Source organism: Aedes albopictus, chromosome 2 (assembly GCF_035046485.1).
Source record: "Aedes albopictus strain Foshan chromosome 2, AalbF5, whole genome shotgun sequence".
In the NCBI taxonomy this organism is placed as follows: domain Eukaryota; kingdom Metazoa; phylum Arthropoda; class Insecta; order Diptera; family Culicidae; genus Aedes; species Aedes albopictus.
This window is the reverse complement of record NC_085137.1, coordinates 289,563,245-289,580,781: the sequence shown is the minus strand read 5'-3', so window position 1 is coordinate 289,580,781 and position 17,537 is coordinate 289,563,245. Positions and strand designations below refer to the sequence as shown.

Genomic DNA, 17,537 nt, shown 5'->3' with positions numbered 1-17,537 from the left:
AAGCCATGTGAATCGGAGTATGTAGTCATTAATGTGTAGAAGACAAAGTACATGATGGCAAAGGGCTCTAAGCCCGCCACCCCGAATTTCTATCGACGGCGAAGAATGCGTGTACTTGGGCTCACTGGTGACCGCCGACAATGACACTAGCAGAGAAATTCAGAGACGTATTGTGGCAGGAAATCGTGCTTACTTTAGACTCCGCAGAACTCTACGATCGAACAAAGTTTGCTGTCACACTAAGTTAACCAGCAACAAAACGCTGATTAGACCGGCAGTCCTCTATGGGCACGAAACATGGAGTATACGTGCAGAGGACCAACGCGCCCTGGGAGTTTTCGAACGGAAGGTGTTGCGTACCAACTACGCTGCTGAGAGAATCAACCATCGTCCGCAATGCTGAAATCGGGAGGCTACAGTTGGCGGGTCACGTCATCAGGATATCGGATAGCAACCCGATTAAAATGGTTCTCGAGAGCAATCCGACCGGTACAAGAAGACGTGATCCGCAGCGAGCTAGGAGTACGATTACTATGTACAACAGAGGATACTCATACCTAAGTCTGACCGGTAGTGTAAGTAATGCTTACAGCCAATTAAACTGATGCATTGCAAACTTACAGCCGTAGAATCATTAGTACCAAACTTGTTTTCTATTACCTATATTAAAAAGTGTTCAAGAAACTTCTCCGAAAACAATATAGTAGCCGAAGACAACAACTAAACTAAAAGTTTATGCTCTCGGTCCAATATGCGTTGAGATGTTGGCTAAGATAATAATGCTTATTATTGGGGGGTTGGAAATTCCATAACAATATGGAATGGATGGAAAGTTAAGTTAACCAAACAAGATCCATCATTGCAATCATATCACAAATGGTTATTAACTAGGTAATACCCCGCACAGCTTGCCGTTTCGCTACTTTTTTGGAACATTTTTATGCAATCGTTGTTTTCTTTTGTCTCTAAATCGTAGCATGGGAAATGGACTGTTTTAAATTTGCCCGCCAAGGTCATACCACAAAATTGAGATGATGATGATGATGGTGAGGACGGAAAACGGCTGGAAAAGGGGTCACCAACCACCAACAACACTTACCGTGGTTTCATCTTCGTGTAACACCTGATCGTATTCCGACATGGCAACGCAGAAGATGATGGCGGTGACGTCTTCGAAGCAGTGGATCCATTTCTTTCTTTCCGATCGCTGTCCTCCGACGTCGAACAGTCTGAAAATAGATGATATAAAAGCGATAAGCGATATGCAGGAAGGCTTAGCGGTTAGGCAGTTAGGGGTCCAACACAAATTATGATTAATCAAAAAATCGTTTTCAACATTTGTTTAGATTTAGAACATAGTCTTTGGCCAGTACACCCCTAACCCTATTTCAAAAAGCTTTTTGTATGCAACTTTCGAAATCTTACAGGTTGTGAAATTTTTCGTTGCTTCTCTTTCCCTTTAAACGTGACATTATATGTGTGTGTGATCTCTAGAGGAGATTTCGAATTGATAATCGTATATTTATAATACATAAGTTTGCAGTCCTCCACAGAAATAAACACAGTAGAAATTCAAATGTTTGACTTGTATAATATATGCCATGCGAAATGCGTGATACGCAAATATTATGATGCGTGTGTTATACAATGAACTATGAAAATTATCAGATCTGTGCTCTGCGACATAACAGCAGATAACATAAAGGTCAGGACCTGAAATACATAAATTGCCAAAAAGGAGGGTAAATTGAGGTTCAAAGTTTCAAGTCTTATCGAGATCTTAACGTCTGCAGTTTGCAGAGGAACAGTAAAACAAGCGATTCTAAAATAAGTGTGTGAATCAAATTCTTCGTAATTCTGTACAGTTAGAGTCATCAAGTTTTGGACTTGCCATGACTAACATACAAAGGCATGATTTACAAAAATTGGCTAAAACGTTTAGGCCAATTTGCAATACCCCTTTTTTCTCTTATTTAGAGAGTATGCCCTATTTTATTGCTCACACATGAATCATGACACCTGCGACGATTAATATCTAGCCAATAAACACCCTCTTGTAAATTTACGCATCCACATACCTACTTACAAAATCCACAACGAGTCATTAACCTCAAAACCGTTTTTGGCTTGGAGAAAAAAATAATTCGCCCAAAAGCAAACTTGCGAAAAAATTTCTTCGACGCTTTTGATAATGGACAGTTTCGATGCCACATTGAATGTCACGGGCTACCCGCCAATTATCACCAGTTGCACCTCCAATTATCATCGAATGGATGCTCTTCTTATGCTCAAACACGGACATCTTTTCTCTGGTGTACCTAGTGTGACAAGTGATAATTAGGGTCCCTAATTTAGGGAATTAGGCCCTCAAAGGGTGTCTATGATGCGTTATTTTTGTGGAATCTTGTTGCGAATGATTAGGCTTTTGACATAGTTTGATTCGGTAATTTCATTTTCTATGTCATCAAGTGGAAATAAATTACTACCGATACCCTGATAAAAAGTATCATAAAAATACGATAAATTTTATTGTTACAACACCATTTTTTCGAAAAATATTCACCATTAAACATATTGTAATTTACACAACACACTCACCATAACCCCTATTGTTCTATACCATTCGGCGAATGGTAAATGGCACTTTTACAATAAAAAATGGTGGTCGTTATGTATCTTAACCATAAAATTTTGAGAAAATTTTCATACACTTTTTCGCGAAAAACAATAGAATGTATTGTGTTTTTATGAGACATTTTTAGGGCAATTTTCAAAAGATAACAATATATCTTAATGTTTTTTCATTGTTCTTACAATACAAATACAATTAATTGAATGGCGTCAAATGAATCGTTGTTACAATAAAAATACAATAATATTTGTTGTTATTTGTAAGCAGTTTTCGCTTTTGAAAATCCATAGAATTTATATTTCCCGCTAACATTTATATCCAGCATTTACGAGCACTAATGATATGCACATTTTATGATAAGAATCAAACACTCTGATGTATGTCTGGTATGTATTGCTTGGCAGCTGTTGATAAGATCTATCTTCAATCTTTTCAAATAACTGCCAAATATCACAAGTCAGACCTCAGGTCGTGTGATCCATACCATAAATCGTTCACAATTCATGTGGCCATTAGTATCTGTAAATGCTGGAGAAAAATGTTACCGAGAAATATGAATTCTTTGGTTTTTCAAAGGCGAAATCTGTTTACATAGCAACAAATATTATTGCATGTTTATTTTAACATCGGTTCAATTGACCCCATTAAACTAATTGTATTTGTATTGTTATCAATGGCAGTTTACTATTTACTAGATTCCTTTAATTTATTGGAAAACATTAGAAAAATCATTGTTCATCTTTTTCTTGTCTTAACATCCTCACTTGGCTAAACCTGCTTTTCAGCTAGTTTTCTATAAGTACTTCCTCAGTTATTCATTGAGAGCTTCCTCTGCCAACACGGCTTGACGTCTGTCAGTTTTAGCGAATAACATTCGATAACCGAAACATCTACTGTACTCAAATTTAAAACGAAAACTATAAAAAATGTGTCAAGTGATTTTGTATTTGATTATACAAACATGATCCAAGCAACAATAATACTTATTGTTTTTCCTTTTTTACAAATTGTTTTTAAGTGTAATTGAGAAATAAACTCTTTTTTAATAAAAAGTCCATGAGAACTTTGCAGGCACTTTTGCAACTATTTAAAAACAACTTAAATTAATTTTTACTGATAGTAACTTTAAATTATTATAGAACTATTGAAAAACAATCGAATCAATCAGTCACTAATAAAGCTAATGTTCACTTATTGTACGAACTATATGGGCTTGATTTCTATTGTAAAAAGTAACAATATATCTACTATGTGTTTTATTGTGAACAATAAAACCAGTCATTTGTTAATAATATTTACCATGTAAAGAATGGTAATTTTTTATCCGGGTAATGATAATATCACAACAAGCAATCGAGGTGAAAAATGTGATTATAGCAGTGTTTATAGATTTGAAGCGAGCGTTTGAAACGATAGACAGAACAAAGTTAGTTGGGGCGTTATTCAAAATTGGTGTTAGGGGTTCTGTCTTACAGTGAGTGGTTTAAAAGCTATTTGACAGGCAGACAACAAGTGACTTTATATGAAGGTAAAAAATCTGGTGCTATTGATGTTGAGCTAGGAGTCCCTCAAGGAAGCGTATTGGGACCTCTTTTATTCATCATTTACATAAACGATATCAAGGAGATCACGATAGATGGAAAAGTCAACATGTTTGCTGATGACACAGTAATATTCAATGTCGCCGAGGATTTTGCTGGAGCTTATAGAAAACTTCAAACAGAATTGAACAAAGTTAGTGATTGGTTGAAATTGAAAAAGCTTATGCTGAACTATATGGTTATTACTAATAAAAGCATGGAAGGAAACATTCAACCGTTACGATTAGAAGAACAAGAAATTGAAAGAGTGGAAAGCTTGAAGTACTTAGGAGTAATAGTGGACGACAAACTCTCATTCAATGATCACGTGGACTACACAATTAGGAAAGCTGCCCGGAAATTGGGTGTTATTTACAGAATCAATCAATTGTTAGATGTCGAAACAAAAAATAATGCTGTACAAATCGATTGTTGCGTCACATTTTGAATATTGTCCAACGGTTCTTTTCCTTGCTAACAGAAGACAAAAACGCAGAATGCAAAGAATACAGAATAAAGCTATGCGGCTCATATTAGGATGTACTCGAAAAACCCCATCAGCGACTATGCGTGATTGGCTGCATTGGATGACTGTTGAAGAAAGACTCACTGTTAGAACCTTGGAGTTTATGTTTAAATTAAAAAATGGACTGCTACCAAGATATTTGACGGAGATTATTCAGTACGGAACGGATGTTCATAATCACAACACAAGAACAGCGATGGATTTGCAACTTCAAAATTTTAGAAAAGCTGAAACTCAAAATAGTCTTTTTTATAAAGGATTTCAATTGTTTAACAGACTACCGGATGAAGTCAAACAGGCAAACAATCTTCATTCATTCAAGAGATTATGCGTAAGATGTGTTAAAGATAGGTTGATATGAATTATTATGGACATACGTGGGAGCCAGTGAAGAAAACAAAAATCTGAGAAAAAGGAAGCACAACAAATATCATAATGATAACTCGTCCAATAAGCCTCCCATCTACTAATGATGCGTATGGGGTGGTGGTGGGACCAAAATGGCCCAATGGGACCAAAAAAAAAAAAAAAAATTAGCGGTTTTGAGGGAGACCCCACAGACACGATTTCAAAGGCTTCGCCAAAAGAGAGCGTGAGTGGTGAGGTAGAGGAAGTGACAGTTAACCTGTTCGCGAGTACAACAGAGATATTGGTAGTTTCTGAGCAACTAGATTAGCTGATCGGGTAAAATACCAGCGGGCTGAACAGTTATGTCTAGTGTCAAGTTTCGTTCAGTCTGTACAGTCTCTGGCTGTAGACGGTGTCCGTATCTTTTAAGCCGGTTTCAAAGCTCACAAGAGAGGACCAGGAGGCCAGAAGTCAGCCGAAGATGGTAGGAAAGAAGAAATAATCGAGAAACAAGGCTAAGCTATCACACAAGCGTGACCAGAGAGACGTGCTGGTGTTCAGAGAGGGTACGTCGATCTTCTAAGACCAAGCCCACTCATGGGCTCCATCAAGCGTTTTAACGTTAAGTAGAGCCCCGAACAAAGAAGCGAACCGCACCGGTCGCTGCTAAGTAGGGCTCGAAAGCGAAAAGTTTACGTACGGTTCGTAGCAGGGCTTAGAATATAGAGACATGCAAAGTACGGTCTCTATCCGTAGGCTCGTGCGCTCTCTCGCGTTTAGCTCTCTGGGTAGCGTAAAGAGGAGACGAAATAACATGAGTATGGATTTGTTGCCAGGTATATAGTTTCTATAGAATGATTTTCTTGTTTTGTATAGGTAGGAATTTATTTTAATTTGCATCAAATATTTAAATTTTTTATTTTTACTTGCTTTGAAATTTGCAAATAAATAATATCATAGATCGTTACACGAATAACACAACAAATTGTCTGACATACAATTGTGATAGAGTGACAATACAAACGCAGAAAAATAATAGGTTTAAATTGACAAGCTTTGCTTAAATATGTTATGAATAAAGTTTTCCCTTCTTCCCCAATTTTAGGATCATGCATAACGAAAATGTATTGATGTTCTCTTTAAAATAGTTGATCGTTTCGAAACTAATATTTGAAGACATGTATAGTGATTCATTGAGTTTTGCTATTTTAACACGTACATGTTTGAGCCGGGGTTACTACGCAGCAAGTAAAGTTTGGTTTCGCACATTTAGAAAAATGTCCAAATAAATAACTCGCGAAGTTCGTTCCGACAAGTACCAAAATTATCGTCATCCGTCGCAGATTCCGGTGAGAAGATGTGCGTATTTTCTAACCCGAAAAGATACCATTTGACGGTAATAAGTGACCCCAAGGTTTTCTTTCTTCACTTTCCGGGCTGAGATCCCCCGCTTTGAAAGAACTGTGCCTCGCCTTTCGTTTTGTCGTGTATATTTCGAAAAATTCAAAGGAGTTTTGGTTTGATTGCTGTTTTTGAAAATGGTGGTCGTCAGTGGGTGGTTTATAAAATATAAATTTAAAAATATAAATTAAATAAACGAGGCATTAGGAAGAAAGTGTGCGTAATGGGTAGCTTCACCCTTGTAGAAACAATAGGGAAAAGCAGATAAAAAATATGCGAAGACCCCATGTGAATAACACCGACCATACAGAATAGGAGGTACGACATTAGATCTATAAAAACAACCCAACAATTTTGGAGATCTTTCCAATATTATACATTTATTCATAGCTCTATTATCCACATTTTCATATATTTAAACATATTCATCAACATGTAATCTGGATCGTTTGGTACAATATGTCCACGCATACTTACTCCCCTGTAAAATCGAGAAGTACCTTGCCGAAAAAAAATATTCTGTACACCAAGTATTTCGAAGAATCATCTTTGCACGTAAATACAACGCAGTAGACCTGGCCGCTTTGATGCATGTGCCATATCTCTGATATTCTGCAAGCATCAATATTGACAAGAAAAGTAACACGGCTGCTTTCCAGGGTGATTCGAGAGTGATTCCGTACTGGCTGCTTATGTATAAAATTAGATAAGAGTAGTTACGATTTTTCAAAGATGCTTTGACTGTACCTAACTCAATGCAGATATCATAGAAACATTACAGTTATTTTTTTTTTGTAAAAACAAACTGTATCATGACGAATCATGCCGATAAAAATCTAAAAAAAAATGTAGTCGAGCTGCCAAGTTTCATCAATTAAAATAGGCGGTGTGCAGGACTGCCATATTGTAGGTTCCTCGTTATAGAAAAAGCAAGGTGTTGGATGTTAAAATACAACAATTGTTGTATGAAGTGTAAAAAAGGAGAGTGGGCTCATTATGTACTTTGACAAATACGCAGTCTACTTCAAGCGCATAGAATCTGCTTTCAACAAAATATTCATATACCAGCATCCAAAGGTTCGGAATATATATATTAAGATTTCCGATTGGTGCTTTGTAACTAAAAGGTTGTGACTGAGTATAGAATTAGCTGATGTTAAAATACACGTTAATGGAAAAAAGGTTGCGCAAACTTATCGCAGACTGTTAGAAGACAGCTTCTACTATGGCCAGGATTCAAGAATCTTGACCTACGCGAAGTTGTAAAGGAGACAACTACGTTATAAATGTGTTGGAAATGCAAGGGATGTAATTATTCAATAAACCTAATTATTAAAAAAGATGCTCAAAATCTCAAATTCAGATAAATTTCTTGCGAGAAAGGCAACATGGATATCGAAGAGATGGATATTATTTTAGATCAAAATTCAACCTACAAGTCATACAGTAAGCAACAAACATATAATTTAAAAAAAGATTGCTTGAATTCCGGGATTAAATACAATCATACATTATTGAGAAAATGATATCTTTAAACGCACCAAAACTGGTACAAATCTCCAAGGAAATTATTTATTTAAGTTCAATTTTTACTAACTGTTTTCAGTCTTATCCAAAACCCCTTCTTTCAAAATATGAGCACAGATTATTATACTGAATAAGATTTGCTATAACACCATAGAAATACACAAAATATTGCGATGATTTACAGAAGTGCAAAAAACTGATGGTACGGATAGAATAGAGACTACCGGTGCGCAAAGGTGACCGATCATTATTTTACTCACATGGAAACGAACGACCGGTGCGAAAATGGGTGGATAACGAAATTAAAAATCGTTAACGACGTGCTGTTGCGTGTGTAATATGAAGCCCACGAGTGGGCTTGGTCTAAGACCTTTAAGGGGTGAAAACCTGCTCTCGTCGCTGGGCGTAGATGTAAAAAGCATCAAGGCGCCCTAAAACGGCAGAGATGGTAATAGTGCTCAAGAAGGAGCCGGCGCAACAGGCACCTCCTACAGTCGGGAAGCTCACAGTTGACGGGTCAGAGTGCCCGCTTAGTATCTACAAGCCGCCATAGACGTGCTTCAAGGGCTTTGAGAAGAACCACAAGTCGTGGGAGTACAAAGACCTCGGTAAGAGTGAACCCTGGGAGGAAGTGCCATGTGACGGGTGGACCTAAATGTACACGTTTAAGACACAACAGTCGACAATAGTGCAGGTCACACAGCTAAGCCTAAACCAATGTTAAATCACACAACAGTTGCTGCGGCAATCGGTTCAGTTAGCGGCGATCTGTATAACTGCTCGGTTTCCAATTCATAAGATAGTTTGCCAGACTGAACGTGGAAGTCGCGAACGTGAGCGACAGCAACACCTCTGGAGTAGAGTGCCTTTAACTTAGAGTGGCGTCAATGTCAAAACTGGAACAAAGATCATGTCGGCATCAACATTTCAAAAGGGCGTAACTGCATTTGGAAGTAATACCTTCTTTCAAAGCTGTAGGTCGTACTGCCTCCCTTACACTCAAACCACCGTGGTTGTCGGAAAGAGGAAAGTTTTTCCCATCTGGTACTTGTTGTGAAAAACATGGAAATCATAACACATGATCCACAGCTTTAAAAGAAGGTGATGATTGCAAAAGCAGTTACGCCCTTTTGAAATGTTGGTGTCGATGTGTCAAATTGCTGTCAAATCCATACAAACGCGCGTTCCAAACGAGCAGGAGACCTGTCAAAATCGGAACATGACGCCACTCTCCCTTCCAGTCACTCTACTCTGGAGGTGTTGGACAATGCACCATTCCTACTGTAGGAATGGTGCATTTTCCATAATCGGTGTGACCTTCTGAAGTTTAAACCATAACATACAGCTTACTATCTGGCAATTGTGTACAGGTTTGAATACGGAGGAAGACGGACACAGCCGAGGGTCATCGATAGCCATCGCCAGTGGCTGACCTCGCGCTTCGATAAGCCGGGGCATTTATGGAGCGTTTGCTCATAAATTTCCCTCTACTGACGACCTGGTCGGAACCCTCAGCTGCGCGTGTGATGCCGCCATGTCAAGACGATCCCTACCCAGGAGGAATGGGTGTCGACGATCAGTGTACTGGTAGCGCCAAGAAATTGCAAGATTCCACGCATCCTGCCTAAGAGCTAAGAGAAGGATGCATAGAGCTTGCACCGATGAAGGTAGAACGGTACGAAGTGAGGTATACAAGGCGCTGATCTCTGCCAGGCAGCCAGCTCGAAACCCTGGGGTGATGCCTACAGGGTAGTCGATGGCTGAGGCGAAGGACTGTCAGTACCCCTGGAGCGCTCCCTTGAGACTCTGACGAAGATCTTGGAAATGCGCTACGATACAAGACCATGGGCTCTCGTCCCCAATGATCAAACCAAAAATTAAGTCAATTTGTGTAACATTATCTAAAGGTCCCATTAGACATGACAAATATTTGACCAAACAAGCCCAACAAATGACCAACACAACATGAACCATGGCAACCTTGGATAAATGTCGGACTACAATGACAAATACATTTGTCCGTCTAATGGACTCTTTAGGACATTTTCGGTAAATAAAGATGGTTTGCTGAATTTTCGGTCAATAATTTAGGTCAATCTCGTAAAAAGTTTTTTGATTGCCGAGATATCAGCATTATCTTGTATTAGGATAAGTGACATTTCTCACACAAACACTTATGTCGAGAATCGTCGTGTAAACGTTGGTTTGTTTTCTACCAGTTTAATTTGTTTAAACACTCTAATTTGTTTAAACACTCTAACACTCTAAGCACTCTAATTTGTTTTTTTTTTCCGTGGCGATGTATGAAAATTTACCTATGGTATTATGGTAAATTCCATAATTTGAACAACGCGAATTGATGTGCATTTGTTTTCTCCCAAAACGCACCTATACATCTTCAAAAGGGCCACCCATACAATCGGACGTGATAACCTTAATTCCCAAAATTCGGTAGAGATCGCCTTGTGTCATCCATACAAGAAATAACATAACAATGCATTTCAATATCCAACGCTTGTCTGAGGAATAGGTAGCTGCACAGTACCGTCAGAAACAAGACGATGTGACGAGATCGGTCAATGGATCTCTCGTACAGTCACTATACAGGGTGTTAGGTTCCTGAGTGCAAACTTTTTAAAGGGTGATAGAGGACCATAAATGGTGAAAAAAATTGTTCTACGCATATGGTCAAATCTCAACCGTTACGTAGTTATTGAACTCCCCATGTTTTTGACTCTTATTGCCTTAACTGGCTATAACTTTAAAATGGTCAAACTTATCGCACTTTTTTAACCCTTATTCGAAAGATTATTGAATTTTCTATCAAAGGGCAACTTTGAACCGATCGGTTTAGTTAAATAACTAAGTTTTCTAGATCAAATAGCCTAAAAGTTGTGTGTTTTAATTTGTTTTTGTCAATTATCTTTGAAAAATGCGTAATAATTTAAAATTCTTTCTTTGGCAGTATTGTGGCCCCTGTTTCGCTCTACAATTTGTTCTTTGACATAAAATGTCTATCTGTTATCGGTTTCTTGCAATTTCGATTTAAACGTCGCATTTCAGATCAGAAATTTGCAATCGTCATGGTAAGCACTTTTTTGCGCACAGTGCTGCACATTTAAATCAAAATTGCAAGAAAACGATAAGAGTTAGAAGTTTGGCGTAAAAGAACAAATTGTAGAGTGGAACAGGGGCCACAATATTGCCAAAGAAAGAATTTTAATTTATTACTCATGTTTTAAAGATAATTGACATAAACAAATAAAAACACGCTATTTTTAGCTATTTTGTTCTAGAAAACTTAGTTATTTAGCTAAACCAATCGGTTCAAAGATGCCATTTGATAGAAAATTCAATAATCTTTCGAATAAGAGTAAAAAAACTGCGATAAGTTTGACCATTTTAAAGTTATAGCCAGTTAAGGCAATAAGAGTCAAAAACATGGGGAGTCCAATAACTACGTAACGGTTGAGATTTGACCATATGCTTAGAACAATTTTTTTCACCATGTATGGTCCTCTATCACCCTTTAAAAAGTTTGCACTCATGAACCTAACACCCTGTATATACAGTCTGGCGGATAGAATTATCGGAGCCAATTCGATCGGAGCCAATTAGACTTGACAATTCGAGAGTGCTTGAATACGAGGGGAGTATTGTATCCGTAAAGATAATAAATTGATGTACTGAAAACACAAAGTCAATCGAAAGCTTGAACTTTCATAGTGATGGCAGTAAATAATCCAGTTGCCAGTTCTTAGGATTTTCTATTCGCCAGACTATATATAGTCTATATTAAAGTGTCTCGAGTATACCAAAGTGGCGAATCCTGGTCGTTTTGACAGGTCTCCTGCTCGATTGGAACTATGGGGATGACAGCAAATCGGCTGTTCCAATTTTGACGTTTCTCCTCTTTGTTATTCCAGACTCGTTAGCCTATATAATCTCTATATAATCTCTCGATTAGAGTGGCCCACACTTATATGAAAAACAAAAAATTCGAGAAATGCCAAGTCTTACCTCCTAAATCAGTTGTTTTGGACTCCCAGAAGCTACGTACAAAATTCGAGCAAAATCGGTTCAGCCTTAGGGGGCGTTCAAAACGCTTGAAGTTTGTATGGGAAAACTTGGCCAAATGTATGCAGAAATTTTAAGTTTTCGAATTTTGCCGCTAGGTGGCGCTGTAATCGTTCAATAAATAAACCCTTTTGTATTATTGTAGGTGACTATATGCCAAAGAACTTTGTCGAAGACCGCGAAGTGATCCGACGGCTGTGAAAAAAGTTATACCCTAGGCAAAGTGAGGCAAAGTATTGAGATTTCATTATTGATATTATTCCTTTACATGTATTGGAAAAACAACAATAAAGTTTATCCTCATTTTACCTAGGGTATATCTTTTTTCACAGATGTTAGATCACTTTGCGGTCTTCGACAAAGCTGTTTGGCATATAGTCACCTACAATAGTACCAAAGGGTTTGGTTATTGAACGCTTACAGCGCCATCTAGCGGCAAAATTCGAAAACTTAAAATTTCTGCATACATTTGGCCAAGTTTTCCCATACAAACTTCAAGCGTTTTGAGCGCCCCTCAGGCTTAACTGATTTTGCTCAAATTTTGAACGTAGCTTTTGGGAGCTCAAAACAACTGATTTAGGAGGTAAGACTTGTCATTTTTCGAAATTTTTGTTTTTCATATAAGTGTGGGCCACCTTACTCTCGATGTTAATATAGTTTATAAAAGTTTATCCATGAAACAGTGACTACAACAGAGCGGGGCTGTCCATTTATTACGTAAGGCAATTTTCACGATTTTTTGACACCCACCCCCCTTATAAGATTTTTTTATGAAAGCTCAAATTTTTTGTATGGCACGTAAGATTTCTCAACCCCCCCCTCCTCCCATAAACCCTTACGTAATTAATGGACGGCCCCGCAAGTGATTCCCTTCAGCAACGTCAACATATTGGCTGATTGAATAAGTAGTGCCAACGTGTGATGAACGAGAAAGATTTTAGTGGCAAAAGCAGCGAGTCCATCATAGCAAGAAAATGCAGTACGAAGGGAGTGTATTGGACGCAGCATAGGAAATCATGGACCAGAACGATATGCGGAGGTTTTTATTGTAGGGTAGGTAATCAAAATTTGAACCAAATTGCGGCTTTCTGAAGCAGTGCAAATTTTAAGTGATTTTTTCTCCCACATGGAAATAATTTACTAAGGCAAAATCGTATGTACATGAAAGCCACGGGCATAAGCTTTCTGTTAAATGATAAAAAGTTTGTATTTGCACCGAATTTCATTGAAATATTTGATTTTTCATCAACAATGATTTTAATCTTAATTTGAACCATCGTAATCATAATTTGAACCAATTTTAATCTTAATTTGAACTACTGGCGGCAGCAGCTCGAGCAACTTACAAAACAGCCAATTCCATGCTAAACAATGAAAAATTACATTAATCTGCTAATTCTCATACCTATTTTTCATTAGGCAGTGTAATCTCAACTCAGAATGTTCGAAATTCTTTAGGAATTTGGAAACTAAATTTGGATTTTTTCATCCCCCAAGAGTAAACAAAGCAACCACTAGCGCAATCTACAGGCCAACACTAGAAGCTCACCCCCGTTTACTAGTTCAAATTTAGATTACAAATGGTTCAACTTAAGAAAAACATTCTCCAAGTAGGAATCACTTAAATTTGATAATTTTATGACAAATAATGCGGAATATTATTCGGTTGGTCGATTCTACGATAAATAAACTTTCATTTGACGTGTTCACATATTGCGTGTGATACAATGCATGAGCTGTGCTTTCTCTTGGGGGAAATGGGTGAAATCACAGTGATTTTTCAATTGCCTGTTTTCCATGTCAAAAACGCTTTTTTCAATGCTTTTAAAGTCCATGTTATCAGGTTATATTACGGAAAGCTGTTTAACATCTTTTTCGGGACAATATTTGCCTGAATAGTACGTCGTTTTAATGAATTTTGAAATGGTTCAAATTAAGATTACAATTTGACTAGTTCAAAGCTTGATTTCTTACCCTATCAGCTAAAATTCAATGCATTTTGATCACCAAAATCACGGTACCTACTAGTTTTAACCAACTGCTAATAGCACGTGGCACAAAACCGACTATTTCATGCCATGTGCAATGATCGGGAAGGAAATTTGCTAATAAATAAAACAATATGGTGGCATCCAAGAGGAAGACACAATTGAAGGTTGGTCCAAGAGTAACAATGAAGGTCATCGACCAAGGAGCAGGATTTACATAGTCGATGATGGCCAAGATGTGGAATCATCATCGCTGGATGAAGTTAAGAATGTTCTTAGAGGAAACGGCAAGGCTTCTGGTAATATTGAGATCCTAATCAAATTTCTCAACAGATACTCATAATGATGATGATGAATTGTCCACTAGTTCGATGGATGCCCTCGTATGATCAATCTACAAAAGAGCACGCATTGGAGTGCTACTTACAAGAAGCAGTCATGTTTAGAAGACGGACTGCGGATGGTCGTAGACAAATTCCGGCAGTACAACTTGCAGGCTCATTATCTGCTCATTTAAAAAAAAATGTTCGATCGACGAAAACGAATTAATTTTTACATGAACAAAACATGGTTTTCCGGCGAAAGAAGTTAGACTCATTCGTGTAACACTAGAAGGTTTGGATTCGTTGGGATGGAGCTATCATCATACGATCACATGATGACTAGCTTTGCAGACGATACTCATTTGCATTGAAAGTAAGGCAGTGGAGGAAGCTTTTACTAACTAAACAAAAAGCTTTCGAGAGTGGGTATTTACGATTTACGTTCAATTTACGATCAATTCTGACTATACATGTCAATGGTTGCTCCTCCGTGATTGATCTGAACTGGTGTGGTGAATAAGGTGAATAAGGTCAAGCGGCACAGCACGCTTTGGTTGCATAACTTATAGGCGTTATATATACACTGTGCTGTGAGTGGAAGTTGGAAGGAAGGGAAACGACTTTTTTCAATTTGTTTCTGGTTCTAGCGATGGCTATGAACATATGAATATACATGAGTTGTATATGTAGAGAAGAGAGAGTGAGAGAAAGTGGATAGAAAGATACAAAGTAGGATGAAAAGGACGTGCCAGGGATTGAACCCATGACCTTCTGCATTCGAATCAGAAGCGGTAGCCACTATACCACCAAGCCCGTCCTCAAAAAGCTTTCGAGAGTGGGTATAACGATGAACTCGATCATCACAAAGAGCATGAAGCGGTTAGAGACAGAAACTGGTGTTGGACCGAGGTATTGTTTATGGGAGTGTGTTTGAAGTTGTTGAAGTATTTCTGTATAATGGCTCACTTGTGGCACGTAACAGTAGCAAGTTTCCATCACTGCTATTGCATAATCAAATAATCATTATATCTACCAAAAACTTGTATATATAGATTCACCGTTGTTTTCGTGGACATGTCCGCATCACTTTGTAACCAACAATCACATACCTTATAACAATAATCTGTAGACAATCTTCTGCCTAAGAATAAAATTAAGAGTAATCTGATCACTTACTTGAAGTTTAGGTTTTTGAAGGAGAAATGCACTTCCACGATACCGGTGGTTTTGACTCGCGTCCTAAGGATATCCTGCTCGGTAGGCTGATAATCTTTCGCACCCAATCGATCCAGATCGTCCAGGAAACTGTAAAATGAAAACAATGAGAAAGGGAAGATTGCATTAGTTTGATTGATTATCGATTGAATGTTAACAAATTCAACAAATGAGCGTGTTTCAATGTTGTTGCTACATTGGCTGCCTGGCGTGGGTGAAAAGTCGCAAATAGTCATTATGCTCCAGTAATTTCATTTTCTTTGCTGTTGGACCTATTCGAAGCGCGCGGTGCTTGTACGTACCTAAAAGCCCGTTTAATCAGTGGAACATTTGTTCATTTTGCAACATTAGCACCCAACGGGCCTGTTGCTATAAATGTACACAAGTACCTTCTGATGGGCAGGAGAAGATCCATGTGTGTACTTTATTATAGTCTTTCAGATTGTAATGCAGTTGAATTCAAGCATAGCATACCATTAAAATTGGCAGAATGGAGAATCGGGGTGATATGCGCCGCTGTGGAGAATTGAAATATTTCAACCTTAACTTAATTACCCTAATCTTACATCTCGCTAATATTGACAATTCAGGCGCAGAGAAGCAGACGTCACACACAATTCGCCTCCCATCGAACACCTTTTTAACGGTTGATTCAAATATTCGATAGTTGGTCAATTGACCACTCGCGGCGCTGGTATAGTTTTTGCTTCTGTTTGACGTTTTCTCACTACCGCCACCTTAGTGGTGGTCTGGCCAATTACAGTACGATTAGCATTGGGTGGTTGTGATTTCGTAACGATGTTTTTGAATGAAATTTGTTCTAAGTGTTACGTCTGTTTCTCTGTGCTTCAGGTTTTATTAGGATGATTAAGTCTAGTTTTAAGTTTTAAATTACTTCAAAACTTCGATAGGGCTTGAATACACAACACATAATTTGAAGGTTCCTTCAGCGTGATCTTTTTAACGATTTTTAATCTGATGTTGGAGTAGAAATATAACATTATAAATACATGAATTTGAACAATCATATGTGAGTTGTCATATGTAGTGTAGTGGAAGATAACTAATAAGGTATAAATTGGCAAAAAAAAACTCAAATTGATGCTTTGATATATTTAAAAATTTCACTGTACCATTTTACCTCGGCTTCCCCCGCATGTTCTGACGAATCGTTTTTTCGCGTACTAAGGAGTGTATCGTAAAGTAGTTGAAAATGTTTAAAATAGCCTCAAAAATAGTTTAATACAAATTTTAAGTAATTTTATTTTTGGAGATACTGTATAAATCCTTGAAAAAAGAAATGACTTTTATGATTTTCTAAAAATGTTCTTTTAACTGGGTTTTTAACCTAGATTACTGAACGCATGTTTTTAAATTTTTGCACACCTTCTAAAAAATTGAAATTGCGAAAAAAGTTCGATAATGTTCGAAAATTGTTAACTTTTTTGTGCAAATATAATAAGCTAAAGAATCCTCATGATATAGGCAAATTATTTTTTACAAGAATAATCTCCACTGCATTTAAGCGCAATTCTTAAAAATGAAAAAAGGCTATTTTTGAGGAACCCCCTTTTTCTATGCTCCTCAAAATCATGTTTACGCAAATAAAAAATACATAAAATGAAATATTCGCATTTTTTTTAAATAGGGTATGTTTTTTAATTTATGGATGAGTAAGTTAGGGCAAAAAAAAAATAATGTCATAACCTTTTAAGATATTAAAAGCAGAACTTCAAAGTTTGACCAAAAAATAGACGTTTTTTGGAGTGGAATATTTTGTAGATATAGGAGATTTTTCTTTCGAAAATATGAATTTTGAAAGTCGGTGTTGAATGATATGTTATGTGTACATAACTGTTAACAAGCATCAATATTTTCCAGATTTTTTATCGTACAAATTTTACTCGCTACAGATTTTTG

At 37.4% G+C, this 17,537-nt stretch overlaps 1 protein-coding gene across 9 annotated transcripts in view; it reads right to left on the bottom strand.

The window, feature by feature from the left end:
- Positions 1-17,537, bottom strand: part of LOC109411098 (G protein alpha o subunit) — a 289,726-nt gene that overhangs the window by 20,280 nt on the left and 251,909 nt on the right. For all 9 annotated transcript variants that reach the window (XM_062852047.1, XM_062852050.1, XM_062852049.1 and 6 more), the window contains exons 6-7: positions 15,579-15,707; positions 1,100-1,229 (exon numbers count right to left, since the gene is read on the bottom strand). In XM_062852047.1, coding sequence (XP_062708031.1) covers positions 1,100-1,229; positions 15,579-15,707 — 259 coding nt within the window. The remainder of the gene's footprint in view (positions 1-1,099; positions 1,230-15,578; positions 15,708-17,537) is intronic.